The sequence below is a fragment of the Kogia breviceps genome, chromosome 10 (assembly GCF_026419965.1).
Source record: "Kogia breviceps isolate mKogBre1 chromosome 10, mKogBre1 haplotype 1, whole genome shotgun sequence".
NCBI classification, from domain to species: Eukaryota; Metazoa; Chordata; class Mammalia; order Artiodactyla; family Physeteridae; genus Kogia; species Kogia breviceps.
In genome coordinates, this window is record NC_081319.1 from 44,060,455 (window position 1) to 44,084,657 (window position 24,203).

General features: G+C 43.0%; 1 protein-coding gene, 1 long non-coding RNA gene and 2 other non-coding genes across 6 annotated transcripts in view; 3 read left to right on the forward strand and 1 right to left on the reverse strand.

Moving 5' to 3' along the window:
- The first annotated feature begins 1,063 nt into the window (after positions 1-1,063).
- On the forward strand, positions 1,064-16,227 carry RPSA (ribosomal protein SA). The gene is made up of 7 exons (XM_059075881.2): positions 1,064-1,933; positions 4,114-4,279; positions 5,646-5,764; positions 13,535-13,780; positions 14,579-14,707; positions 14,821-14,986; positions 16,067-16,227. Exons 2-7 carry the CDS (start codon positions 4,147-4,149, stop codon positions 16,159-16,161), a joined length of 888 nt encoding a protein of 295 aa, XP_058931864.1. The 5' UTR covers positions 1,064-1,933; positions 4,114-4,146; the 3' UTR covers positions 16,162-16,227.
- On the forward strand, positions 5,429-5,579 carry LOC131764693 (small nucleolar RNA SNORA62/SNORA6 family). Its single transcript, XR_009337903.1, has one exon. It is a non-coding gene; the product is annotated as a small nucleolar RNA SNORA62/SNORA6 family (small nucleolar RNA).
- Positions 13,841-13,990, forward strand: LOC131764692 (small nucleolar RNA SNORA62/SNORA6 family). Its single transcript, XR_009337902.1, has one exon. It is a non-coding gene; the product is annotated as a small nucleolar RNA SNORA62/SNORA6 family (small nucleolar RNA).
- Positions 15,253-24,203, reverse strand: part of LOC136794991 (uncharacterized) — a 263,347-nt gene continuing 254,396 nt past the window's right edge. For 2 of the 3 annotated variants that reach the window (XR_010842625.1, XR_010842627.1), the window contains 2 exons: positions 16,420-16,562; positions 15,253-15,592 (listed from right to left, as the gene is read on the reverse strand). This is a non-coding gene — a long non-coding RNA (uncharacterized lncRNA). Of the gene's footprint in view, positions 15,593-15,811; positions 15,955-16,419; positions 16,563-24,203 lie in introns of those variants that run through there. The other variant, XR_010842626.1, reaches the window with a different exon arrangement.

The following is a 24,203-nucleotide window of genomic DNA, read 5'->3' on the forward strand; positions in this document are numbered from 1 at the left end:
CCATTCCATTACCACTTAACTGATGGAATGAGGGCTTTGGGACAAAGGAGGGAAAAGTGATTTTGGAACCCTGCTCAGACCACTACAGGTAAGGGTCGTGGAGAAAACTGTAGGACAACTGGATACCAGACAAACAGGTGAAGAGGAGCAAGGAGGAATTCTGGTTAGAAAGGTAGGTGGCCCAAGATGAACTTGATGCCTGGGTCTAGCTAACTGCCCCATATTCTCTCAGCTTCAAATCAGTAGAGATTGTCTTAGCCATCCAATGCCATGTGAAATATAGCCCAAAATACTAGTCTCTGGCACAATTTTATATTTGAAAAAAAAATTTTAAGCCCAGTTTATTTATTTTTTAAATACAGACCCCAGAAACCAAAGTTTGCAAAAGGAGGGCTCTGAGATTTTTATTTAAAATGTGTATGAATAAAAAATAGTGGAGAAACTTGTGCAGAAGACTAGGAGGCTGAGGTGGGGGGGAGGACATGTGGCTAGGGAGCTACAGCCCTTTGACACGTGCCTCTTAGGCCAAGGGCGCCTCACCATGGCTTATTATCACTACAGTACGTTTTCGCCTTTGGAGTTAACTCACTTCCTTGCCAAATATCTTCATCATGCAGATCACTCTCAAGGACAAAGTTATTTTGTGGGAAAAAAATATTTTGTGGAGAAACAAAACCTAAATGTAATCACAGTACCATTTCCTAGTTGTCATAATGGAAGTATTCTGGAGATTCTATGGTGCACAGGGGAGGGAGCTGCTGAGATAGTTTGGGAGTGCCCCAGAATGCCCTCCAGAGAAGTCCTGCAGTGATAGAACACTGTCCCTAAAAGCCAGCCATTCTTTTTAAGTCTTCCCTTTTTTTTTTTTTGTGCGAGCCAAAATGTCTACAGATATTTTCAGCAGTTTCTAAGGATGCTTAAAGCCATGACTAAATTTACTCCTTTCCTTGTATGTCAGCTCTTCATTTAAATGCAGTGGGGTTTGTTCTGTTCCAGTTAAAAAACCTGTGTTCCTCTTAGAAAATTTCAAGAAACACTAAAAAAATGAGGCCAAAAACCTACCCAGTTTCTCTACTTGTATATCCGTACGTAGTTCTCACCCTGGCTGCACATTAAAATGACCTAGATTCTTTTGGTTTGGAGTTGGTCATATGTTTAAAAGCTCTCCAAGTGATTCTAAGCGCAGCCAGGCTTGAAACCTACTGTATAACTAATAATCTGGCTATTGGTTGTTTGTTTACAATCATTTAATGCCTAGGGCTTCATTTTTAAAAATAATCGCCCTCATCTTGCAACTCCTTTTTGTATTTTAATTATTTTTTAACAGCTGCATAGTATTGGGCGGAATAAATATTAACTAGTAATGGATATTGCAGTTTTTCTCCTACGAGAAAGAAATTCTCACGCAAACCACCTGTACAGTCTTCTTTTTTTTTTCCGGGAAACTTCCCGTAAGATAACTTTTTAAAAATCTGAATTACACACTGCTAACTTGTCCTCCAAAAAACGCAAAATAATTTCTCCAGCTTTTGTTTATCCAATACAGGCTGGTGTTCAACACCCTTTCCCATGTAAGGAAACTGCAGCTTAGGTGAAGGACCCGCTCAAGTTGATAGGTACAAAAGGCTGGCCGAGAGCTCGAATGCATACGAGCGGGCTGACTGGCTGACTGACTACCGGGCTGACTTCCGGCCCGCGTCCCTGGTCGCAAACTGCGTGTTCCAACCGGCCCGCCCCTTTCCGCCATTCGATAGCGTCCGCGCCAGCGCCGCAGCCCGCCTTCCGGAGGAAGACCCGCCCCTACGACGCCCGCCTTGTTAGCGCTTCCGCTCGCCTTTCGTTGTCATTGGCTGGAGGCGGACTATATAAGGACGTCATTTCCGCCCGCGCTTTCTTTCCGTGCCAGATAAGGGCCCATACGGCTTTGTTCTTGGTGAGTAGCATGTGGCGTCCGGGCGTACCCCAGGGGCACCAAGACGAACTTCTTGCCGCGACTAGTGGTGCGAGCACCTGGGTGGAAGCCTGCAGGCGGAGCGCGTCTGTCTTCGGCTCGGCGCGCTCCCCCTCCGTTTTGGCGGCCTGCATGTGGCCGGGCTCGGGCCCGCGCGTTCCCACAAGGCCCCGGGAGCCGGCGGAGGTCGCGCTCCAGCCGTGGAGGGCCCGAGTGGGTGTGCGGGTGGTTGGCGGTGTAGAGAGACCGGCTTAACGCAGCGCGCTGCTGTCCCTTCGGGTCTCGACACTCGGCGGTAAACCCAGAGACCTAGGCTCCAGTTTCCTCCAGCTGGTTGGGTTGGTCTGTTTTCCCCGTTTGTGGTATTCCGTTAAAGAGTTAAGGTTCTTGGCGAGGTTTTTGATGCCGGACAGGCTAAATTAAAGGTCCAGGTTCTTATTCTACTTGTCCAAAAGATTTCGGACAGGGGACGCAAAGAAAGGCACATACAGGGACTTCCCCGGCGGTCCAGTGGTTAAGACTGCGCTGTTACACTGCAGGGGCCGCGGGTTCGATACCAGGTCGGGGAATGTAAGATCCCGCATGCCTCGCGGTGTTAAAAGAAAAAAAATTAATTACTAAAAAAGACTGAGGTGTAGAGAGAAGCAATTTATGAAGGAACAGAAGCACGTCCTCGGAGAAGAATGCGGGCGTCCTCGTGAGGAGTGCACCGAGGGGTTTTTCTGACCCACCCCCCACGCCTTTTATTTCACTTTAATTCTTAGAATGGGCGCATATTTCTTGGTTTAGGGGCGGAATACTCATTGTTGGGAGAATCGGAGTGGGATTTTGTTTTGCTAGTTTGTTTCTTCATTCTTTTTCTCGGAGTGGGGTTTTGATTTCACCTGGTTACATCAGTTTTTGCTCTTCCCCATCCCCCTCCAGAAGCCACCGCACCTGCGCTCTAAGAGCCTTTTTCCCTTGCTAGTCGAGCGCCAGATGTGTGAGGTTGTACAGCAGTCACCTACAGGCTGTGTGCTCGGCCAAGCTCTCTGGGGTTTATGGTCAGGGTTCCCTCTTAAGGTGTCAGTTTAATCAAAGTCTAATTTATGTTCTTGTTGCTGACGCCATTCCTCCATGCTTCATGGTCTCATTAAGCGCAAAACAAGGAGTTGGCTTTGCTTTTTGCCTAATGTCTGTTTGAGGAGGCTGTTCTTAGGTCCAGCCCTGTCTTTCCTGCCTGATTTTGAGGAAAACTAGTTGTAATCGCAGGGAGAAGTAACGCCAAAGCTCTCAGCTTCAGTCGGCTTGAAAATAAACCTCACCACCTTTGCTCAGCTTTAGAATAGTCTTGAACATGGCTGCTGTTCCTCGTCTAAGTCCTAAGTACCTTGAGAAGTATTAAGTCTCAGTTCACTGTTTTCGTTTAGTTTCATTATCTGGGTGTTTTGTTCATCTCCATAACACTCTTTAGCAGGATTTCCAGCAATTTTACAAGGTGTGGCATATTTTACAAGGTGTTCATGAGTCTCATCCCATTAGACTAAGCCCAGTGCCTGACACTAGGAGGTATGGTCTGTGGTTAGATGTTTATTTCAAGTTTATCGATATTTTTTGTTGAAGTATAGTTGATTTACAATGTGTTAATTTTTGCAATATAGCAAAGTGATTAGGTTATACATATGTATACATATTATACAATGTTTTTAATATTCTTTTCCATTATGGTTTATCATAGGGTGTTGAATATAGGTCTCTGTGCTATAGAAGAGGACCATGTTTATTCAGTCTGTATATAAAAGTTTACATCTGCTAATCCCAACCTCCCCCTCCACCCCTTCCCCTCGACAACCACCAAGTCTGTTCTGTCTGTCCTGTTTCATAGATAGGTTCATTTGTGTCATATTTTAGATTGCACATGTGATACATGGTATTTGTCTTTCTGATTTACTTACTGTGACAATCTCTAGTTGAATCCATGTTGCTACAAATGGCATTCTTTTTTATGGCTGAGTAGTGTTTCATTGTATATATGTATCACATCTTTATCCATTCATCTGTCAAGATGGTTAGATTTAAACATTGAGTCATTTGACTCTCACGAGGAGTTAGAATGCACCTGTTACCTCATCCCACTTGTCATGGAGTGTAATAAAGGACTTTTGTTAACTATTGTTTTTCAGATTCCCGTCGTAACTTAAAGGGAAACTTTCACAATGTCCGGAGCCCTTGATGTCCTGCAAATGAAGGAGGAGGATGTCCTCAAATTCCTTGCAGCAGGAACCCACTTAGGTGGCACCAACCTTGACTTCCAAATGGAACAGTACATCTACAAAAGGAAAAGTGATGGTCAGTCATTGCTTTAGGGTTCTTTTTCTTGGTCATCCCAGCTATAAGGACAAATTCCACCCCACCCCACCCCACCCCCGTACGCGGGCCTCTCACTGTTGTGGCCTCTCCCGTTGCGGAGCACAGGCTCCGGACGCGCAGGCTCAGCGGCCATGGCTCAAGGGCCCAGCCGCTCTTGCAGCATGTGGGATCTTCCTGGACCGGTGCACGAACCCGTGTCCCCTGCATGCGCAGGTGGTTTCTCAACCACTGTGCCACCAGGGAAGCCCTAAGGACAAATTTTGATGCTTCTGTTCTGATGGGTAGTGCTGAGTGAAGTGATTTCTAAAATATCCACCTTAGGGCTTCCCTGGTGGCGCAGTGATTGAGAATCCGCCTGCCTATGCAGGGGACACGGGTTCGTGCCCCGGTCCGGGAAGATCCCACATGCCGCGGAGTGGCTGGGCCCGTGAACCATGCTGGGCCCGTGAGCCATGGCCGCTGAGCCTGCGCGTCCGGAGCCTGTGCTCCGCGCAACGGGAGAGGCCACAACAGTGAGAGGCCCGCGTACCACAAAAAAAAAAAAAAAAAAAAAAATCCACCTTGGAGGGCTCTCACTAAGTAACCGATGAAACTAGATCTTTAGATGGGTAAGAAGTTTTAAAACTGAGTAAAAGTGCTCTGGTTGTTTTTGGAAGGAAAGGTTTCTGGACTCCAGTGGAAGAGTGGCTATTGCTAGGTTATGTGACCTGGGTTGGACCATGAAGAAGCATGATGTAAACATAAAGAGGAAGTTGGTTAGTTTAGTTGCTAATAACTTATCTCCCATAGTGCCTTATACTTTGTGGCTACTGATACCGGTTTGTAAAGCTGAATTCTGAGAGAAAAAGCCACAGATGGGAATTTGGCTTGCTTGAATGTATCAGAAAAGGGAATGTAGGTTGTGATGAGAATATGGAAGGCATTAAGTTCTTCAGCTTAGAACCACTGAAGGAATTATGTGTGTGAGTGGCAGGGTTTAAAGGAGTTTGGGATGAATCTGACATCAAGATAGAACATAAGAGGAAAAGAGTGGTAAGAGGGGCTTGTTGGATTCTGCATGGGGGGCCTGATGGCGGGTTAGTACAGGGGAAGAGTAGGGAGAAGGTGCACTTTGCCTACTGAATCAAGGCTGCACACTATTAAAGCTCAGAGTGGAGGCCGGTCTTGGCCAATGAACTTGTGAGTGTCGGAAGTGTGCTATATTAATGGCAGGATTTTCGCTAACACCAGTAGAGCTTGCCTCTGTGACTGGAGTTTGATAGTACTCGCTGCCACATGGATTCAGCTTTTTAGAAGAATGTTAACTTTTAAAGTTTGGCTAGGTGTTAACAAACCTTGTGTCTAGGCATCTACATCATAAATCTGAAGAGAACCTGGGAGAAGCTTCTGTTGGCAGCTCGTGCCATTGTTGCCATTGAAAACCCAGCTGATGTCAGTGTCATATCCTCCAGGAATACTGGCCAGGTTTGTGGAACAATATGCTTGGTTTTTGTTATAAAACCTAAAGATGTTGTGGGATGTATAGAAAAGCATAAGAAAAAAATAACCCGTAATTTCACTGTTCAGAAATCATTTGAAATTGCCCTGAGTCAGAGGAATTGCCAAAATTCAACCATTTCGTATATTTATCACTTTGCATCTGATAGTATGTCAAGGTTCATGTTTTCATGTCATTGTGTGTTTTCTTGTGCCACTAAATATCGAGAAATGACCCTGTTAAAGTAGCTCACCACATTTTTCTGCAGTGAGCTTTTTATATTTAAAATGATGGAATACTGGGTTAAAAAAAATGAAATGTCAACTTTGGAATATCTCAGGAAGGTCTTCTGAGGGTAGGGTACCCCCAGTCTTTGTCTCATAAGCAAGAGTAATAATCTTTGCCAGCTTAAATGAATAAAAAATAGCTTAATATTTTTTAATGGCAAGTAAGGTAAAACTTTAGTCTTTTTTGTCCCATTTCTATCTTGATAATTATTTTATTTTTCTGCTGGGAAAACTAATGGATTTTTTAAAAACATGCTTTTTACAAAAGCATTAAAGCTTTTAAAAGGATTTCATTCACCCTGTTTCTAATTTTAAAAAATTTGACTTGGATTTTGACAGTTTTTAAATTATGTATTGATAGTAAGATGCTCTTTTTGAATTTCATTTTAAAAAAATTTTTATTGTGTAGTATTTGATTTACAGTGTTAATTTATGCTGTACAGCAAAGTGACTCAGTTACATATACATATATTCTTTTTCATATTCTTTAACACTATGGCTTATCACAGGATATTGAATATAGTTCCCTGTGCTATATAGTAAGGCCTTGTTTATCCATCCTATATAGCATAGTTTGCATCTGGCTAATCCCAGACTCGCAATCCTTCCCTCCCCCATCCCTTATCCCCCTTGGCAACTATAAGTCTGTTCTATTTTTCTCTTTCATGGATGTGTTCATTTGTGTTGTATTTTAAATTCCACATAAAAGTGAAGTCATACGATATTTGTCTTTCTCTTTCTGTCTTACTTAGTGTGATAATCTCTAGGTCCATCCATGTTGCTACAAATGGCATTATTTCATTCTTCTTAATGGCTGAGTACTCTGCTGTTTATACACACCACATCGTCTTTATCCATTCATCTGTCTATGGACATTTCAGTTGTTTCCATGTCTTGGCTATTGTAAATAGTGCTCCTGTGAACATTTGGGTGCCTGAATCTTCGAATTACAGTTTTGTCTGGGTATATGCACAGGAGTGGAACTGCTGGGTCATACGGCAACTCTAGTTTTTTAAGGAACCTCCATACTGTTTTCCATAGTGGCTGCACTAGTTTACGTTCCCACTAACAGGATTAGAGGGTACTCTTTTCTCCTTACCCTCTCCAGCATTTATTATTTGTAGACTTTTTCATGATGGCCATTCTGACCAGTGTGAGGTGGTACCTCATTGTAGTAGTGATTTGAATTTCTCTAATAATTAGCAATGTTGAGCATCTTTTCATGTGCCTATTGGCCATCTGTAGTTCTTTGGAGAAATGTCTATTTAGGTTTTCTGCCCAGTTCAGTTGTTTTTTTGTTATTGAAATGTATGAGCTGTTGGTATATTTTGGAAATTAAGCCCTTGTTGGTCACATCATTTGCAAATATTTTCTCCCAGTTGTTTGTATATTTGATAGAATTCGCCTGTGGAGCCATATGGTCCTGGACTTTTATTTGAAGGGAGCTTTTTAATTACAGATTCTGCTTCATTTCTAGTAATCAGGCTGTTCAAGTTGTCTATTTCTTGATTTAGTTTCAGTGGGCTTTATGTTTCTAGAAAGATGTCCGTTTCTTCTAGTTTGTCAAATTTGTTGGCATATAATTGTTAATGTTTTTTTGTTGGCATATAATTGTTTGTAATGGTATCAGTTGTGGTTTCTCCTCTTTCATTTCTTATTTTATTTGGGTCTTCTCTCCTCTTGGTGATCCTGGCCAGAGGTTTGTCGATTTTGTTTACCCTTTTAAAGAAGCAAATCTTGGTTTTATTTTAATCTCTATTTTATTTATTTCCTCTCTGATCTTTTTTTTTTTTTTTAATATTTATTTATTTGGTCATGCTGGGTCTTAGTTGTGGCTCACCAGATCCTTACTTGTGGCACATGAGCTTAATTGTGGCTCACGGGCTCCTTAGTTGTGGCATGCATGTGGGATCTAGTTCCCTGACCAGGGATCAAACTCTGGCCCCCTGCACTGGGAGTGCAAGCCTTAACCACTGCACCACCAGAGAAGTCCCTCCTCTCTCATCTTTATTATCTCCTTCCTTTTGCTGACTTGTTTTGAGATTTTTCTGGTTTCTTAAAGGCCTGTATTGCTGTGAACTTACCTCTAAGAACTGCTTTTGCTGTATCCCATAGATTTTGTGTTTTCATTGTCATTTGCCTCAAGGCATTTTTAAATTTCTTGGATTCCATTGTTGACCCACTGGTTTCTTAGTACCATGTTTAGTCTCCCATGCTGTTGTTTTTTTTTCTTGTTTCTTTTTCAGTGGTTGATTCTAGTTTCATGCAGTTGTGGTTAGAAAAGATGCTTGGAATAATGTCTATGCTGTTAAATTTGTTGAGGTTTATTTTATGCCCTACTATGTGGTCAATCTCAGAGAATGTTCTGTGTGCACTTGAAAAGAATGTATATTCTGCTTTTGGCTGTAATGTCCTGAAGATGTCTTAGACCTAGTATGTGGTCAGTCTCAGAGAATGTTCCATGTGCACTTGAAAAGAATGTATATTCTGCTTTTTTTGCGCTAATGTCCTGAAAATGTCTTAAGTGTATTGTTAATCATCTAGGATCTCTGTTGCCTTATTTTCTCTCTCCCAGATATGTCCATTGATATGAATGGCGTGTTAAAGTCTCCTATCATTAGTGTATTCCTGTCAGTTTCTCCCTTTATGTTTATATTTGTTTTATGTATTTGGGTGCATGTTGATGAGTATAGTGTGCTCTCCTTTTATTGATCCTTTTACCATACGTCGTGTGCTTTTTTATCTTTCTTTGTAGTCTTTTTTTAAGTCTGCTTTGTCTGATGAGTATTGCAACCTGCACTTTCTTGTCATTTCTGTTTGCATGCAATATCTTTTTCCATCTCCTCACTTGCAGTCTACGTGTGTCATTTGCCTTAAAGTGTGTCTCTTGTAGGCAGCATATTGTAGGCTCATTTTTTTTTAAATCTAATCTGCTGTTCTGTGTCTTTTGATGGAACATTTAGTCCATTGACATTTAAGGTAATTTTATTGCTATTTTATTTTATTTATTTATTTATTTATTTTTGGGTTTTGTGGTACACGGACCTCTCACTGTTGTGGCCTCTCCCGTTGCGGAGCACAGGCTCTGGACGCACAGGCTCAGGGGCCATGGCTCATGGGCCCAACCGCTCCGCGGCATGTGGGATCTTCCCGGACCAGGGCATGAACCTGTGTCCCCTGCATCGGCAGGCGGATTCTCAACCACTGCACCACCAGGGAAGCCCTTATTGCTATTTTAAACATTGTTTTCCTGTTGACCTTATGTTTCTTTTTTGTCTCTTTCTTTTTGTTTTTCCTTTTGTGGTTTAATGATTTTCTTTTGTATTGTGCTTTTGTTTTCTTCTTGGTTTTTGTGAATCTGTTGTGTTTTTGATTTGTGGTTACTCTGTTTTTCAAATATGTTAACCCCTTCCTATATCAACTTGACTTAGACTAAAAAAAAAATCTACATTTTCTTTCATCCCCCACATTTTGTGATTTTGATGTCCTCTTTTACATCTTCATGTTTATCCTTTTGCTTTAAGTGGTTATCATCTCTTTAAGAGAAATTTTTTCTTTTTAAAATCTGTTTACTGGGGGCCTCCCTGGTGGCGCAGTGGTTGAGAGTCTGCCTGCCAATGCAGGGGACACGGGTTCGTGCCCCGGTCTGGGAGGATCCCACATGCCGCGGAGCGGCTGGGCCCGTGAGCCATGGCCGCTGAGCCTGCGCGTCCGGAGCCTGTGCTCCGCAACGGGAGAGGCCACAACAGTGAGACAGTGAAAGGCCCGTGTACTGAAAAAAAAAAAAAAAAATCTGTTTATTGTCTTATTTAAGTGATTTACTTTCCAACTGTGAATTTTTTTCCCCTTTCCTATAGATTCTTTTCTATTTAGAGAAGATTTCTCAGTATTTCTTTTAGAGTAGGTTTAGTATTGCTATATTCTTTAAGTTTTTGTTTGTCTGAGGAAATTCTCCTATTCCAAATGATAATCTTGCTGGGTAGAGTTGCAGATTTTTACCTTTCAGGACTTTGAATATATGTTGCCACTCTCTTATGGCCTACAATCAGCTGAAAGCCTTATGGGGGTTCCCTTGTAATTAACTCTTTGTTTTTCTTTTGCTGTCTTTAGAATCCTTGCTTTAATTACGTCTTAGTGTAGGTCTGTTTTGGTTTATCTTGTTTGGGATGCTCTATGCTTCCTGTACCTGGATATCAGTTTCCTTCTTTAGGTTTGGGAAGTGTTCGGCCATAATTTCTTCAAATATATTTTCAATCCCCTTTCTCTTCTCCTTCTGGGATCCCTGTTTGTAGATTGGCATGCTTTATATTATCCCATAGGTTCCTTATATTGCTTTCATTTTTCATTTGGCTTTCTGTCTGCTGTTCTGATTGGGTGATTTCCATTATTCTATCTTCCAAATCACTTTCTTCTAAAGATAGATCACTGTCTTCCAGATAACGTTCTTCTGCATTATTCATTCTGCTATTCGTTGCCTTTAGTTCAGCTTTTGTCCCTGCAAATGAATTTTCTGATTTTTCTTGGTTCTTCCTTAATAATTTCTAGTTCTTTTTCACAGTAATTGCATTTCTGTTGATAGTCTTTTTCAATTCGTTCAGTTTTTCATTATTTCCTTTTTTAACTCGATGTCTGTTACATTCAGAGGTCTTTTTTGTTTGTTGTTTCAGGGGAATTCTCTTGATCTTTTTATTGGGAGTGGTTCCTCTGTCTCTTCATTTTACTTATATTTCTCTTGCTCTGTGAGTTGAGAAACAGTTATCTACTGTGGTGTTGGAGGGCTTTTTTATTTTATTTTATTTTATTTTTTTTGTGGTACGAGGGCCTCTCACTGTTGTGGCCTCTCCTGTTGTGGAGCACAGGCTCCGGACGCACAGGCTCAGTGGCCATGGCTCACAGGCCCAGCTGCTCCGCGGCATGCGGGATCTTCCCGGACCGGGGCATGAACCCGTGTCCCCTGCATCCGCAGGCGGATTCTCAACCACTGCGACACCAGGGAAGCCCTGGAGGGCTTTTTTTAAAAAAAAACTTATTTTATTTTGGTTGCTCTTGGTCTTTCTTAGTTGTGGCATGTGAACTCTTAGTTATGGCATGCATGTGGGATCGATCTAGTTCCCTCAGCAGGGATTGAACCCACGTCCCTTGCATTGGAAGGTGGATTCTTAACCATTGCACTACCAGGGAAGTCGCTTGGAGGGCTATTTTTATGTGGGAATGTCACTGTATAGCCTCTTTGGGTTTAACATTTTGGTTGCGAGGGTGGTTTTTACTGTGTATGCCTGCCTGCTGCCTCTTTCTTCAGTGTATGGTGGCCATCATCCCCTTGCCAGGAGGTGTGACTGGTGCGGTGAGTAGAGCCTGCACTGGATGTTGTTTACTCTGTGGTTGTCACTATCCTGTCAGGGGCAGGGTATGCTCCCTAGTTGTTATTATAGAGTAGAAGCCCCCAGAGCTGAGCTGTGGCGTTAAGGGCTGGATTAGAGCGTTTCCACTGGGAGAGGAGCCACTGTGTCTTTCTCTGCTGGAGCTGTTCACCGGCGAGTGTGCTCTGTGGTGCCACCTGTCACCCATTGTGCTGTTGGCATTGCCCTCGGCCCCATCGTAACCCAGGGAATGCTGGCAGTCAGCCCTGGTGTCCTTCAGGTGTTGTTTTCACAAGGCCACCTCTGCAGATCTACTGAAGTCAGGTGCCAGGACAGCAGTAGTCGCACACCCGGACCCCCTGTAGGAGCTATGGAGGCAGCTCAGACCCTGGCCCAGCCCCTGTGTGCCCGTGCCCACAAAGCACACAGCTGCTTAGGTAAGACCTGTCCCAGTTGTAGGAGCACTGGTCCATTTGGATGTCCTATAAGAGCTGAGTTTATGGAGCTGAGTTTACAAAGCTGGTGGCAGATGTGTAAATCCACAGCTCATGCAGCCGTGGGGAGAGATTTCAGCCTGCTTCCTAAGTTGGGTGGCCCCTGGGGCTCAGCTGCAGTTTCAGCCCTGCCTCTGTTCCTGGGCAACTTGCTGGCGTCTGCTCCTGTGTCCACTGAGCCGGCTTTTGGTGCTGGGGCTGGTGAGTGGAGAAGGAGGCTGCACTGGTGACCCCACTTCTCCTTTCGCAAGCCACTTAACAGTGGCGCTTCCCTTCTGTGGTGGGCCTGGCCTTTTTCCACGAACACTCCTGGTTGTGGCTGTGCCACTCTCCAGCCCCTTCAGGCTGTCTCTGCATAGCCAACACCAGTCATCTCTCTGGGTCTGTCCTCTAAAACAGCACCCAGCCCCCACCTGTACTAACAGACACGCATCTCAGGCTGGGGCGTACAGGTCTCTGTTATGCCTACTACAAGCCAGTTGTCCGAGCCTTAGAAGCTCCCTTTCTGTCCCAGTTGATCTCCCCACCGTTGAGGGGGCTTCCCTGGGTGTGGGAGTCTTTCCTGTTCTTCACCTCCCTCCCAGGGCACAGGTCCCATCCTGATTCCTCTTTTTTTCCCTTTTGTCCAGCCCAGTTATGTGGAGATCTTTCTTGCCATTTCAGATGTTTGAAGTCTTCTGCTAGTGTTCAGTAGGTGTTCTGTGACACTTGTTCCATTTGTAGATGTATTTTTGACATAGTTGTGGGAGGAGGTGAGTTCCACGTCATTCTACTCCACTATCCTGATTGGAGCCCCCTGCAGATGTATGTTAACGGGGTTATTCCCCCAGAGGCTGGCTTATGACTGGACTCTGGTTTGATGTACGGTTGATAGTTTTAATTACTGCTGTAGAATGAACTTAGTGAGCATTCCGTGCTTCCCTCAGCGAAAATTTACTGAGTATCTAGATTGGTCCATGTAGTGTTTGCTGAGTGCTTGGAATATAGCAGAAAAGTAGTCTGTTTTTGAAGGTATGAAGGAAGTAAGCTTTCTGTAGGGGGAATTTAAAGGATAAGAAAAGTGGGTGTACTCCTGCTCTGTATAGGTTGGCTGTGACAAAATCTGACCGGTACAGAAGTGCTTACTGGATGCCAGGCACTGTTCTGCATGGTGTGTATCGATTCATGTAATTTTTACAATTCTATGAGGAACTTGGAGACACGTAACTTGCCCCAGTTACTCGTACTCGTAAGTGACCTACTTGGTACTTGAACCAGGCTGGTTGGCTCTGGGACCTGCAGAAGTGAGGAAGTAGTGAGCCTCAGATACCTGAGGGAAGAGCATCCCCAGCAGAGGACCTGGGGTGGGGCCGTGCTTGGCATGTTTTTTGGCTCTAATTTTTAAAGTATTTTTCATGTAATAAGTGAAGGATACAGAAGAATTACTGGATGTTTTGAGTGTTTAATTTGATGGTTTCATTTTTGAGTAAGGGATTTTGGGAGGTTCTGACTAGATAGGCTGCTTCATGTGATTATAGAACTTGGTGTTGACCCATTTATAATTGCAGAACTCCTGCAATTCTGCAGGATGGCACCATCTCTGGAGCACTGTTAACTCTGAATGTTGATTCTTCTAGCGAGCTGTGCTGAAGTTTGCTGCTGCCACTGGAGCCACGCCTATTGCTGGCCGCTTCACTCCTGGAACCTTCACTAACCAGATCCAGGCAGCCTTCCGGGAGCCAAGACTTCTGGTGGTTACTGATCCCAGGGCTGACCACCAGCCTCTCACAGAGGCCTCTTACGTTAACTTGCCTACCATTGCTCTGTGTAACACAGACTCTCCTCTGCGGTATGTGGACATTGCCATCCCATGCAACAACAAGGTAACAATTTTATGATCTAAACGAGAGCTGGAGAATAAGTGCTCTAGAGACAGACATTCCTCTGCACATTGTTAGAGCTTGGAGTTGAGGCCACTGGCCGATGAACTCACAAGTGTAGGTAGTGTGCTACACGAGGGGCAAGTTTTTCGCTAACATCACAAGGGTCTCTGGCCCAATGAGTGGAGTTTGATAGTAATACTTGCTACAAATGTATTATTTTAATATATGAAAGCCTTAAGGAGAGATGAAAAAACATTTTTTAAATGGCCTGTGTTTTCTTCTGCTTTTCTCCATTATTTCTTACTCCTGGACCTCTCAGGCATTACTTGGCCTTTCTGTTTTCAGACTAACTTGATGTATCCTGATGTAAGACCCTAAAAAGGTGGGTTGCATATGGTTCAGATTAGTCTGGTTTGTCACTGGTCACAAAACCCTGGTTACACAAAAGAATCAGGCAGAGGTTTGGTTTTTTTCCCCCCCTCCTACCAGTGTTCAGGCACTGACCCCAGGTACTTCATTTTGTTGTCTAGAGTGGAGTCTTGATTAATCCCCATGATTCATTCCAGTGGCAGTCAAGGTTGAGAACCAGTTATGGAATAATCTTGTTAAATAAGTAAAGTCTTTTTTTTTATTGGAGTGTAGTTGCTACAATGTTGTGTTAGTTTCTGCTATACTATGAACACTTTTAAACTAAGACATGTCTGTTCACATGGTACCAAGGGACCCATCTGTTAGGTGGAATGGGAGGTGTTTGCTGTTCGCCAAGTATCACTTTATAATAACCTGGCACTCTTGCAGGGAGCTCACTCAGTGGGTCTGATGTGGTGGATGCTTGCCCGGGAAGTTCTGCGCATGCGTGGCACCATCTCCCGTGAACACCCATGGGAGGTCATGCCTGATCTCTACTTTTACAGAGATCCTGAAGAGGTGAGCTTCCTCCACAAAGGCTTGTGGTAACATGAACAAATTGGACACTTCAGTCTGTGCTTCTTGGAAGTCAAGTCAGTCCCTATAAACAAAAAAATCTTTTTCTAAACCAGATTGAAAAGGAAGAACAGGCAGCAGCTGAGAAGGCTGTGACCAAGGAGGAATTTCAGGGTGAATGGACTGCTCCAGCTCCTGAGTTCACTGCTACTCAGCCTGAGGTGGCGGACTGGTCCGAAGGCGTGCAGGTGCCCTCTGTGCCTATTCAGCAGTTCCCCACTGGTACGTATCAAGATCCAAGGGCATCAGGCTGGTGGTTTAGAACTGTGTTTTCAGTGTAATATATATGTATGTGTGTGTATGCACACTCTTTATATATATATATGCATATATACGCACACTTTATATATACGTATACAGTAAATCCTGTACGTACAAATGAGTTCCATTCTGAGAGCACATTCGTAAGTCTAACAGTTAGCCTAGGTACCCAACTGACACAACGGGCTATATAGTACTGTACTGTAATAGGCTTATAACACAACACATAAAAAACAAAAAATAAAACCTTTTTAATCTTACAGCACACTACACAACGGCTGGCATACAGGGGCTGGCATCGAGTGAGCAGGCAAGAAGGGTTACTAGAGGAGGTGGGAGGGAGATGGTAGAGCTGAAAGGTCATCAGCTATCAGAGATGGAGGGTAATTTCACTCACGCCTGACCTTGATGGCACAGGTCTGGTTCCCAGCCGGATTCAGTTCTGTCTACTCTTGAAAAAACGAGTCAGTGATGTCTCGGTAGTACTGTACCAGCTACATCACCACTGCTTTTGTACTTGCTTCTGGACATCCTGGGCTTGAAGTCAAGATACTGTAACTGTGTGCTCTATACAGTACACAAAAGTACAACCACTAGTAGATGATGCAGCCACGTGACAGTGTACAGCAGACACGTGAATTAACTTACATGATTGGACATGCGAATGCACTTTCTCATTTTTGAAAGTTCGTAACTTGAAGGTTCATATGTAGGGCACTTAGTTTATGTATGTGTACGTGTATATACACACATACATACTATATATATATATATACACACACACATACATACACATCCATATACACACGCACATACTAGCATTAAAGTACCAGTGTCTCAGTGTGCCATAGCTGTGCCAATAACTTGACAGGTTGAATTCAGGTGTTTTGGAAATGTTGTCTTTTGTCTTTGTCCTTTGAAGTGTGTATCTGTTGGAATGCAAGGCAGATTGCTGCTGGTGGTGGGGTGACAAAAATACTATGGGAATGGGGCTGATGGCTTTTCTTATTTTCTTTTTTTTTTTTGGTATTTTCTCAACAGAAGACTGGAGTGCTCAGCCCGCCACTGAGGACTGGTCTGCAGCTCCCACTGCTCAGGCCACTGAGTGGGTAGGAACAACCACTGAGTGGTCTTAAAGTGTTCTTCCACTGACTCTTAAAATGGAAATAGGTTGATGGAAAATAAAAAGTTTCTAAACATTGTGTCCGTTTATTTCAGTTCATGGGACAGGCCTGGGATGAAAGCCTTGCTCAGCCCATTCCTAGTGTGTGGCTCTGGGCAAGAGATGATGTTTCTGGGCCCAAGTGTCCTCAGCAGGGAATAATCTTGGAGCTGTGATGCAGAGCAATGTTTTAAGAGTAAAATATACATGCAGATGATCATGAAAGACATACCTGTGTATTCTTGGAGAATAAGGATCAAATTAAGCCTCTAGCCGTTACACAGGTTACCAAGTAGGAAGGTGCCAAGATCTGAGAAAGTCTTCATGTTCCCCTCCCTGCTCCTTCCTGAAGTCACAAGCTTCTCTCCTTCAGTCCTTTGGAAAGGATAAGATGATCGAGAATTCTTTAGTTTGTTTTTGAGCTTCCTATAAATGGAATCATATCTTGTGTGACTTGCTTCTTTTCCCTCTTGTTATTTTGTGCTTTTCATCCCCTCTTGCCATGTTCCTAAAGAATCATCCATGACATCTAACTGCAGTGGCCATTTGACTTGTTTCCATATTTTGGCCATTAGCAGCAGAGCTATTTTGAACATTTTTGATAGATCCTGGTGTATGGAAATTTCCTCTCTGGGTTTCAAATTCTACCTTCACCAGATGATGTCAGATGATTTCACAGTCATCTATAAAATCTCTGAAAACACAGCCACAACCCTTAGTACTAAAGCACTGTCCTTTATTCACTGCTCAGAACTGCTGCCTCAAAAATGCAGGGTGTGATCTTGGCCCCTCTCTTTCCCCAGTGCTCTTATGACTGTCCCCAGGCCAATGCCACACTGTCTTTCCTGTTTACTGGAGTTTTATAATCCACTATAGCAATGGGTAGCACAGTCCTCCTGCCTTCCTTTTCTCCAAATGTCATGGTTATTATTGAACCTTCTGCATTGTCATATAAATTTTTTAACCTAGTGCAGCTCCATTATAAACCCAGTTGGGATTGCATTGACTCTGTAATTTAGTGACTATAATTGACTGATTCACTGGAGTTTTATCAGTCTATGAACAATTACATCCTGCCAGATTCTCATTTTTATGTCCCTCAATAAAATTTTAGAATTTCTTCTAGAGGTTTTGCACATCTTCTGTTCGGTAAATATATTTCTAGATTCTCAAGATGTTTTAAATCGTATTCTTCAACAATTAGGGATCCTGTTGGAATCCACATTTAAATAAAACAGGTATGTAATGGTAAATGTCACTACTGCCATGGTGCTTCTCACCCTGCCTGAGCAATCCACACTTTCTGTGCAAGGCAAGAATGAGATTACCAAACTCCACCTGTGAAAAACCTGCTCCAAACCTACATGCCAAACATTGAACTCATTTAGTAGAGAAGAACCTACTGCATTCCTACCCATGCTAAGTTCAGTGGGTTTCATTTACAAATAACCTGAGAATTTTCCAATTCTACCTTTGCAAAGAATCTCAAGTAAAATAATTCAATAATCAACAATTAAGTGCTTACTCTGGACCAGACATGATTCTAAGCACTTGGAGGTAGAGCAGTGAATGAAGCTTGTGACCCTATGGCAGTTAACATTTTGATGGGTGAGGCAGTAATGAAGCTAAGTATGCCATTGTCTATAGGATCAGAAGTGAGGATGTAGATGTGAAGTTTTGCCTAAATCACAGGCATCAGGCTATAGGAGAAAAATGGGAGAGGATCACTGGGGGAGAATCAGAAGAGCCCAAAGAAACTCCTCTGGAAGGAGGAGTCTCATCAAGCTGGGAGAGGTTCTCCCCTCCCTTGGGACTTGGGGCCCTTTACCAGAGGACATGGAGTCTCTTGGAGCCCACGCTGTGTGAAAGGTATGGACCTCCACTTTCCAACCCGTGGAAAACTTCCTCCTTTAACTCTCTGGAAATGAGTTGGGGATTGGGCGGGGGAGAAAAATCTCTAACCATACAGCTGTTCCAGTTCTGCTCCCTGCTGTACATGCACTGGAGGACAATGGCCCAAGGAGCACTCCACAGCCCCAATCCCTGCCACGTGTGATGCACGCAGTCCACCTGGTGCAACGAGCTCTCAGCGTTGCCAGAAGTGTCCACCATCATGTCCCCACTAGAAGGTCCTCTGCCACACCCTCAGCCACTGATCTCTGCATTTCCTTGCACCCAATACCCTGTGCCAACCCAAGGGGTGTCTTCCAATTTTCAAGAGAAAGTTACAGCTTTCAGCATGAGAAAGTAGCCCTCCAGACCATCATGGCCACACAAGATTGCATAGGGGCCTTAAAAGATTTCAAGACAAGGAATGACTGGGCTGGCATAACATGGTGTTTGTTTCAAAATCGTTTTTGGAGGTTTTTTTTTTTCTTTTGTATTTATCATTTCATATAGAAATAATTCTGTTGTAAATTGCTTCATGAGACTCTAAATAACACTGCTTTTGCAATTTAGAAATGAAAAAATATTACAATTTATAACAATGGGCATACGAAACAAGACACTGTTGCAGAGGAGTTTGGTAATGACAGAGGGATAGAATATAGGAAAGAGAAGATTAATATAGAGGACAAAATGAGAGTCAAACATCTAGTTGGAGTTCCAGAGGGAGAAGAGGGAATGAGGGAAGTCAGAATTTTCTGAACTTCTCATGAATCTAGCAATTCAGGAATTCCAGTGTTTACCAAGTAGGATCAGTTTATTTTTAAAAACCTATCCTTACACTGTTGAGGAATCAAGGAAACGCCAAACACAAAAGTGTTCTTGAAAATAACCAAAGAAAAAGGACACCCGACTCTTCCCTATCAACAGAGACAGAAGACAATAAAATAAGAAAAAGAAGTGGTCAACCCAGCTGTGTTAGCCAAGAGTTAGGACACTACTTTTCCAGAAAACAAAGTTACTAAGAAAAAGTGATGCCAGAAGGAAGCTGTGGCCAAGAGTGCTGGTGGTCGACCAATGTCCATCCTCCCTTCTTCCATATAACGTGCTGATTGTTAACTGGGTATAGGCTGAGAAGCTGGTGCCTCACATTACACGGTGATAAGATTTCAGTCAGGTTTGGAGGCCTGCATTACTTTGGAGGGTAGACTATAATTTGACCAAATCTGTGTCATTAGGGACATGGGTCAGGAAGATTTAGAATGATGGATTATGTTGACAATTTTTTGACTGCTTTGAGCAAAGTCCTGTGAAGGAATAACTCCAGCTAAATCTAGGCAGCCTGTAAGCAGAAGTGGAAGGACACAGAGTTCTGCTAATATCGGCACATTCTGTCTCTGACCTGCAATATACTCAGCCAAACGTTTCTGTACGACCAAGTCAAGCATTTATGAGCTATGCATCTGAAGGGGCAGACTCTGAAGAAGGTAACACTCTTGCTCCTTGGAAAGCTAGCACACAGAAAGATTAGGTAGGATTAAAGGTGTTTTCCATTACAAACCTGCGATGAAGAAAAAAATCTGGAGAAATCAGATTATGGTAACCAGGCTTTGGAACAGGAACTCTCATACTGGCTGGTGGGAGTATAAATTGGTACAGTTTGGCATTATTTAGGAACACAAGCATCTGTAACATCCCTCTTGGGGGTATACACCAAAGACACCTATGCACATTTGCACTAGGATATGTGGACAGGAACGCTAATCAATAAACCTGGAAATAGCCCAGGGTCCATCCAGAGCACAGTTCCTAAGTTGCGGTATATTTATATCAAAGAGTGCCAGGCAACAGTGAAAATGAACGAAGCACAGCTACATGCAATGACGTGCATAAATTAAAGGTTTCAATGTCTCTGTAATCAGAGAGGTTAGAATATAAGAATGTCTCTCATCCACACGCTCATTGTATGACGTGACCTTCCCACAATCCCATGGGTGGAACCTATGTCCTCTCCCTTTTAACTTGAGTGGAACTTCGTGACTCCTTCAGCTAATAAGGTGCAGTGAGTGATGCTACATGATTTCCAAGGATAGAGCATGAAAGTGCCACTCCCTTCTGTCTGCATCTCTTGGGACATTTGTTCAGGGAACTCAGCCGTCATCCAGTGAGGAAACCGTAGCAGATTAGAAGCCCACTTGGAGAAGCAGCAGCAAGGCCCCTCACTCCCAGGCCCCAGACCAGCAGAACTGCCAGCTGACAGCCAGCATGAACTCGCCCGCCATGGGAGTGATCTGTACTGAAAGTGGACTGTCCAGTATCAACTAGAACCATCTCAGTTGATGCGACGCAGAGCAGATGAAAGTCACTCCTGTCAAGCTCTGTCAACAACTGCATATTCATGAGCAAAATAAATGATTATTGTTGTTTTAAGCCACTTAGCTTTAAGAAAACTTGTTACTCAGTAACAGATAGCTGATATAAGGGGAAAATTCTAGAGACATTTTCACTAAAGTCAGAAACCAGACATAGATGCCCACTATTACCACTACTTTATATCATAGCAATGAATTTATCAGGCAATGCAATGAAGTAAGAGTAACTAATTATATATACAATCTATAGTCACCTGATTTCTTTACAGAATTTACCATAAGCATTTCTCCACAATATTATAGCTTTTGTATATATATTGTATGTATATATATATATAGCTATTGTATATATTAACTATAAAATAAAGTATTAAGTGGTTACCAAATGCTTTGTATATGTTTTTTCCTATTTTTAATATTTTCCCAAATTCTACTTTTATAAACATAGCTATCATGAACATCCTGTGGTTAACTGGATCAAATAACAGGAATATTTTAAGGATTTAAAATAAAATCATTAAGTATTCTGGAATTACATTTTTAGTAACAACAAAAGGGACTGCAGGGCTTCCCTGGTGGCGCAGTGGTTGAGAATCTGCCTGCCGATGCAGGAGACACGGGTTCCCGCCCCGGTCTGGGAAGATCCCACATGCTGCGGAGCGGCTGCGTGTCCAGAGCCTGTGCTCCGCAACGGGAGAGACCACAACACTGAGAGCCCTGAGTACCGCAAAAAAAAAAAAAAAAAAAAAAAAAAGGGACTGCAGGCTCAATTTTATCGTCACCCCCAATAATAGTATTATTATTATGGTCATGCTGCATGGCTTGTGGGAGCTTATTACCCCTACCAGGGATCAAACCCGGGCCCCTGGTAGTGGAAGCACAAAGTCCTAACCACTGGACCGCCAGGGAACTCCCCACAATAATTATTCATCTCTGTTAATCTGATTAATGAAAATTTTCATTTCAGTGTTGTTTCTTTGCATTTCAATTACGTAAAGAGCAGTTCTTGACCTGCTTTGATTTGAACATCCAGAAAGAAGCTACAAGGCTTGATGCTTCCAAAAACATTTCTCCACATACTGGGAAGCTAGTTTAGGTGGCATTAAGGTACCCTCTGCCAGCAATAATCTATGCATAAGATGACCAAATAAAAAAGCCACTGTCTTCCATTTTTGTTGCAAAAATAAAGATAACAAACTGATACCTTGTAATTTTACTTTTCAATGATATTTGCTAAAAACTATGTGCTCTGCACAGAACCAGGGACATGGGAACCGACAGAGAACTAGGACCATTTCCTACCCTCCAGGAATTTACTCTGTAATTTGGAGAGAAGACAAATAGAAAGGTATCTATTGGGATTTCCCTTGTGGTCCAGTGGTTAAGACTCTGCGCTTCCAGAGCAGGGGGCGCGGGTTCAATCTCTGGTCGGGGAACTAGGACCCCACATGCCACACGGTCCAAAAAAAACAAAAAAAGGCATCTATCATGGAAAGGCGACAAAGGGCAGAGATACCTATGCTACTTTTGTCTTTCTATCAAAACTGTAGGATTATGAGTTAAAAAGATATAGACTTGAGAAAAGCATTCCATTTTGTATTTCAAATAATTTAAGTATTTTACCTTAGCTATGCCCATAACAGAGACTACCATCTAAATGAAAATGGGAAAACAGAGGAATTTATGGCTTTACTACATCTAAATCTAGAACCCTAAGCAGAGACCTTGCCATGTCACTGTCGATCACTCTGTTAACCACACGAGGGCAGACTTCACGGGAAATGCTTCCTCGCCAGCACTTTTCCAAACCCTGGTGAAGATCTGTACCTTCTCCACCATCTGAGATCTGGTGCTCAGGGACCAGAACATGCTCCAGGGTGCTTAAAACATGGTTTCTCACCTAATAACCCTGCACAAGGTATTCACCGGGAGATAGGTCAAAGGCCAGGGAAGAATGTGTCCCGTTTTGTGACATGAGATTCACAAAATTCCTTTGAGCCCCCTGCATCGTGCCAGTGATGGGCAGCCCGAGGGGCTCAATAGTGCAGAGGGCTTTTCTCCAGGTCAGGTGGGCGCACGGGATGAGAAAGGCCGCGGGGAATGAGTGTCTTTCTTAGAGCACTTTTCTGAGGCTGGACGGGATGTATTGTCATCCCCAGCATAATTCCTGTTGTTTGAACAGGCCCTGAACGACCCTGTACTTTAGTGTGAAAAAGCTTTTTGTTGTTTTTTCTCGTCTTTTGCCTTAGACTCTCTCATTTTATTCTAACTTTTGAAGATGCCAGCTAGTACATTATTTACCATAGCACAGACTCTAAACATTTGCTACTGTATAAACGCCATCTACTGTTATTCAGGAAACCAGAACCTTAAATGTAAGACTTAAAACTTTCAGCAAGTAAAGAACACCCAATTTTATTCTGAACAAGAAACCTGGAGTATTTATACACCTTCCAGATTAAAGCCTGCTTTTGTGAAACAGCCCAGGCAAATTAATTGAGTTCTTGTTCTTGCCTTTGAAAGAATCCCTTTAGGCGCTGGCTTGGCCACTTCATACCTGGGAGATCGTGGCTTATTACCACTCTTGGGTGCCCCCCTACCCACCCAAAGTCCATAGCTCAAGGGGCTTTGAAATATTTTTTAAGGTGGGACAAATGATGTGAATAAAAGGGCAATCAAACTGCATCCTCCTATTCGAGATGGAAAATGGAAACTGACTCTATAGGCAATGAGACCAAGTTGTTACGTGACTTCTAAGCTGGCTTCAAAGGAGATTTCCAGTGATGGGTCCTAAACATATTTTGACCACCTAAAGGGCCCTATTCCTGTGCAAGTTTAGTCTGCAGTTTAAGGGTTAGTCATGAAACTTTACCCATATTTCTTGAAACTTTGTCAAAGGATTGGACCTGCTTTTGTAATGGCCAAACAGCTCCTATCAGATATAATCTCCACTGGATAACCACCAAAACTATAGGGAAAATATTTTTTTAAAACTATTGCCAGAAGCTCATTGCTTGAGCTGACACATCCATCTTCTTCTGCTCTTGGACACAGGTGATCCTGTCTTTCAGGCCTTCGGACTCAGACTGAGATTCATATCACTGCCCCCCACCCATGGCCCTATTCTCAGGCCTTTGGACCCGAACTGAATTACACCACTGTGTCTCCTCGTTCTCCAGCTTGCAGACGGCAGACTGTGGGACTTCATAGCCTCCGTAATCATTTACTATAATGAGCATCTCAAACTGGAGAATCACAGCTTTCAGCAGCACTTCACTACCTGGAAGTTCTGCACAGAAGCTATGTGGGGGAGTGAGTAGGAAAATTTGCTTTTTCTGACATGATTCCTGATTCCTGGGAGAGGTCTAAGAAAAAGAGAAACTAGTATTTTAGAAGATGGTGGAGCAGGAGGGCCTTCAGCTCACCTCTTCTTACGAGCACACCAAAATCACAATTAACTGCTGAAAAACCATCGATAAAAAAGATTGGAATCAGGACCAGATGACTTCACAGGAAAATTCTATCAAACACTTAGAGAAGAGCTAACACCTATCCTTCTGAAACTGTTCCAAAAATTGCAGAGGAAGGAACACTTCAAAAGTCATTTGGCAGGTCTAAATAGACATTTCTCCAAAGAAGAAGTACAGATGGCCAAGAGGCACACGAAAAGATGCTCGACATCACTAAGTATTAGAGAAATGCAAATCAAAACTACAACGAACCTCACACTGGTCAGAATGGCCATCATCAAAAAGTC

What these genes read in the sequence shown, in the direction of transcription:
- RPSA (XM_059075881.2), top strand. Translation starts at nt 4,147, where the DNA reads ATGTCCGGAGCCCTTGATGTCCTGCAAATGAAGGAGGAGGATGTCCTC. An exon ending in CCATCCCATGCAACAACAAG is followed by an intron (nt 13,781 to 14,578) that starts GTAACAATTTTA and finishes GCACTCTTGCAG; the next exon opens with GGAGCTCACTCAGTGGGTCT. An exon ending in TATTCAGCAGTTCCCCACTG is followed by an intron (nt 14,987 to 16,066) that starts GTACGTATCAAG and finishes TTTTCTCAACAG; the next exon opens with AAGACTGGAGTGCTCAGCCC.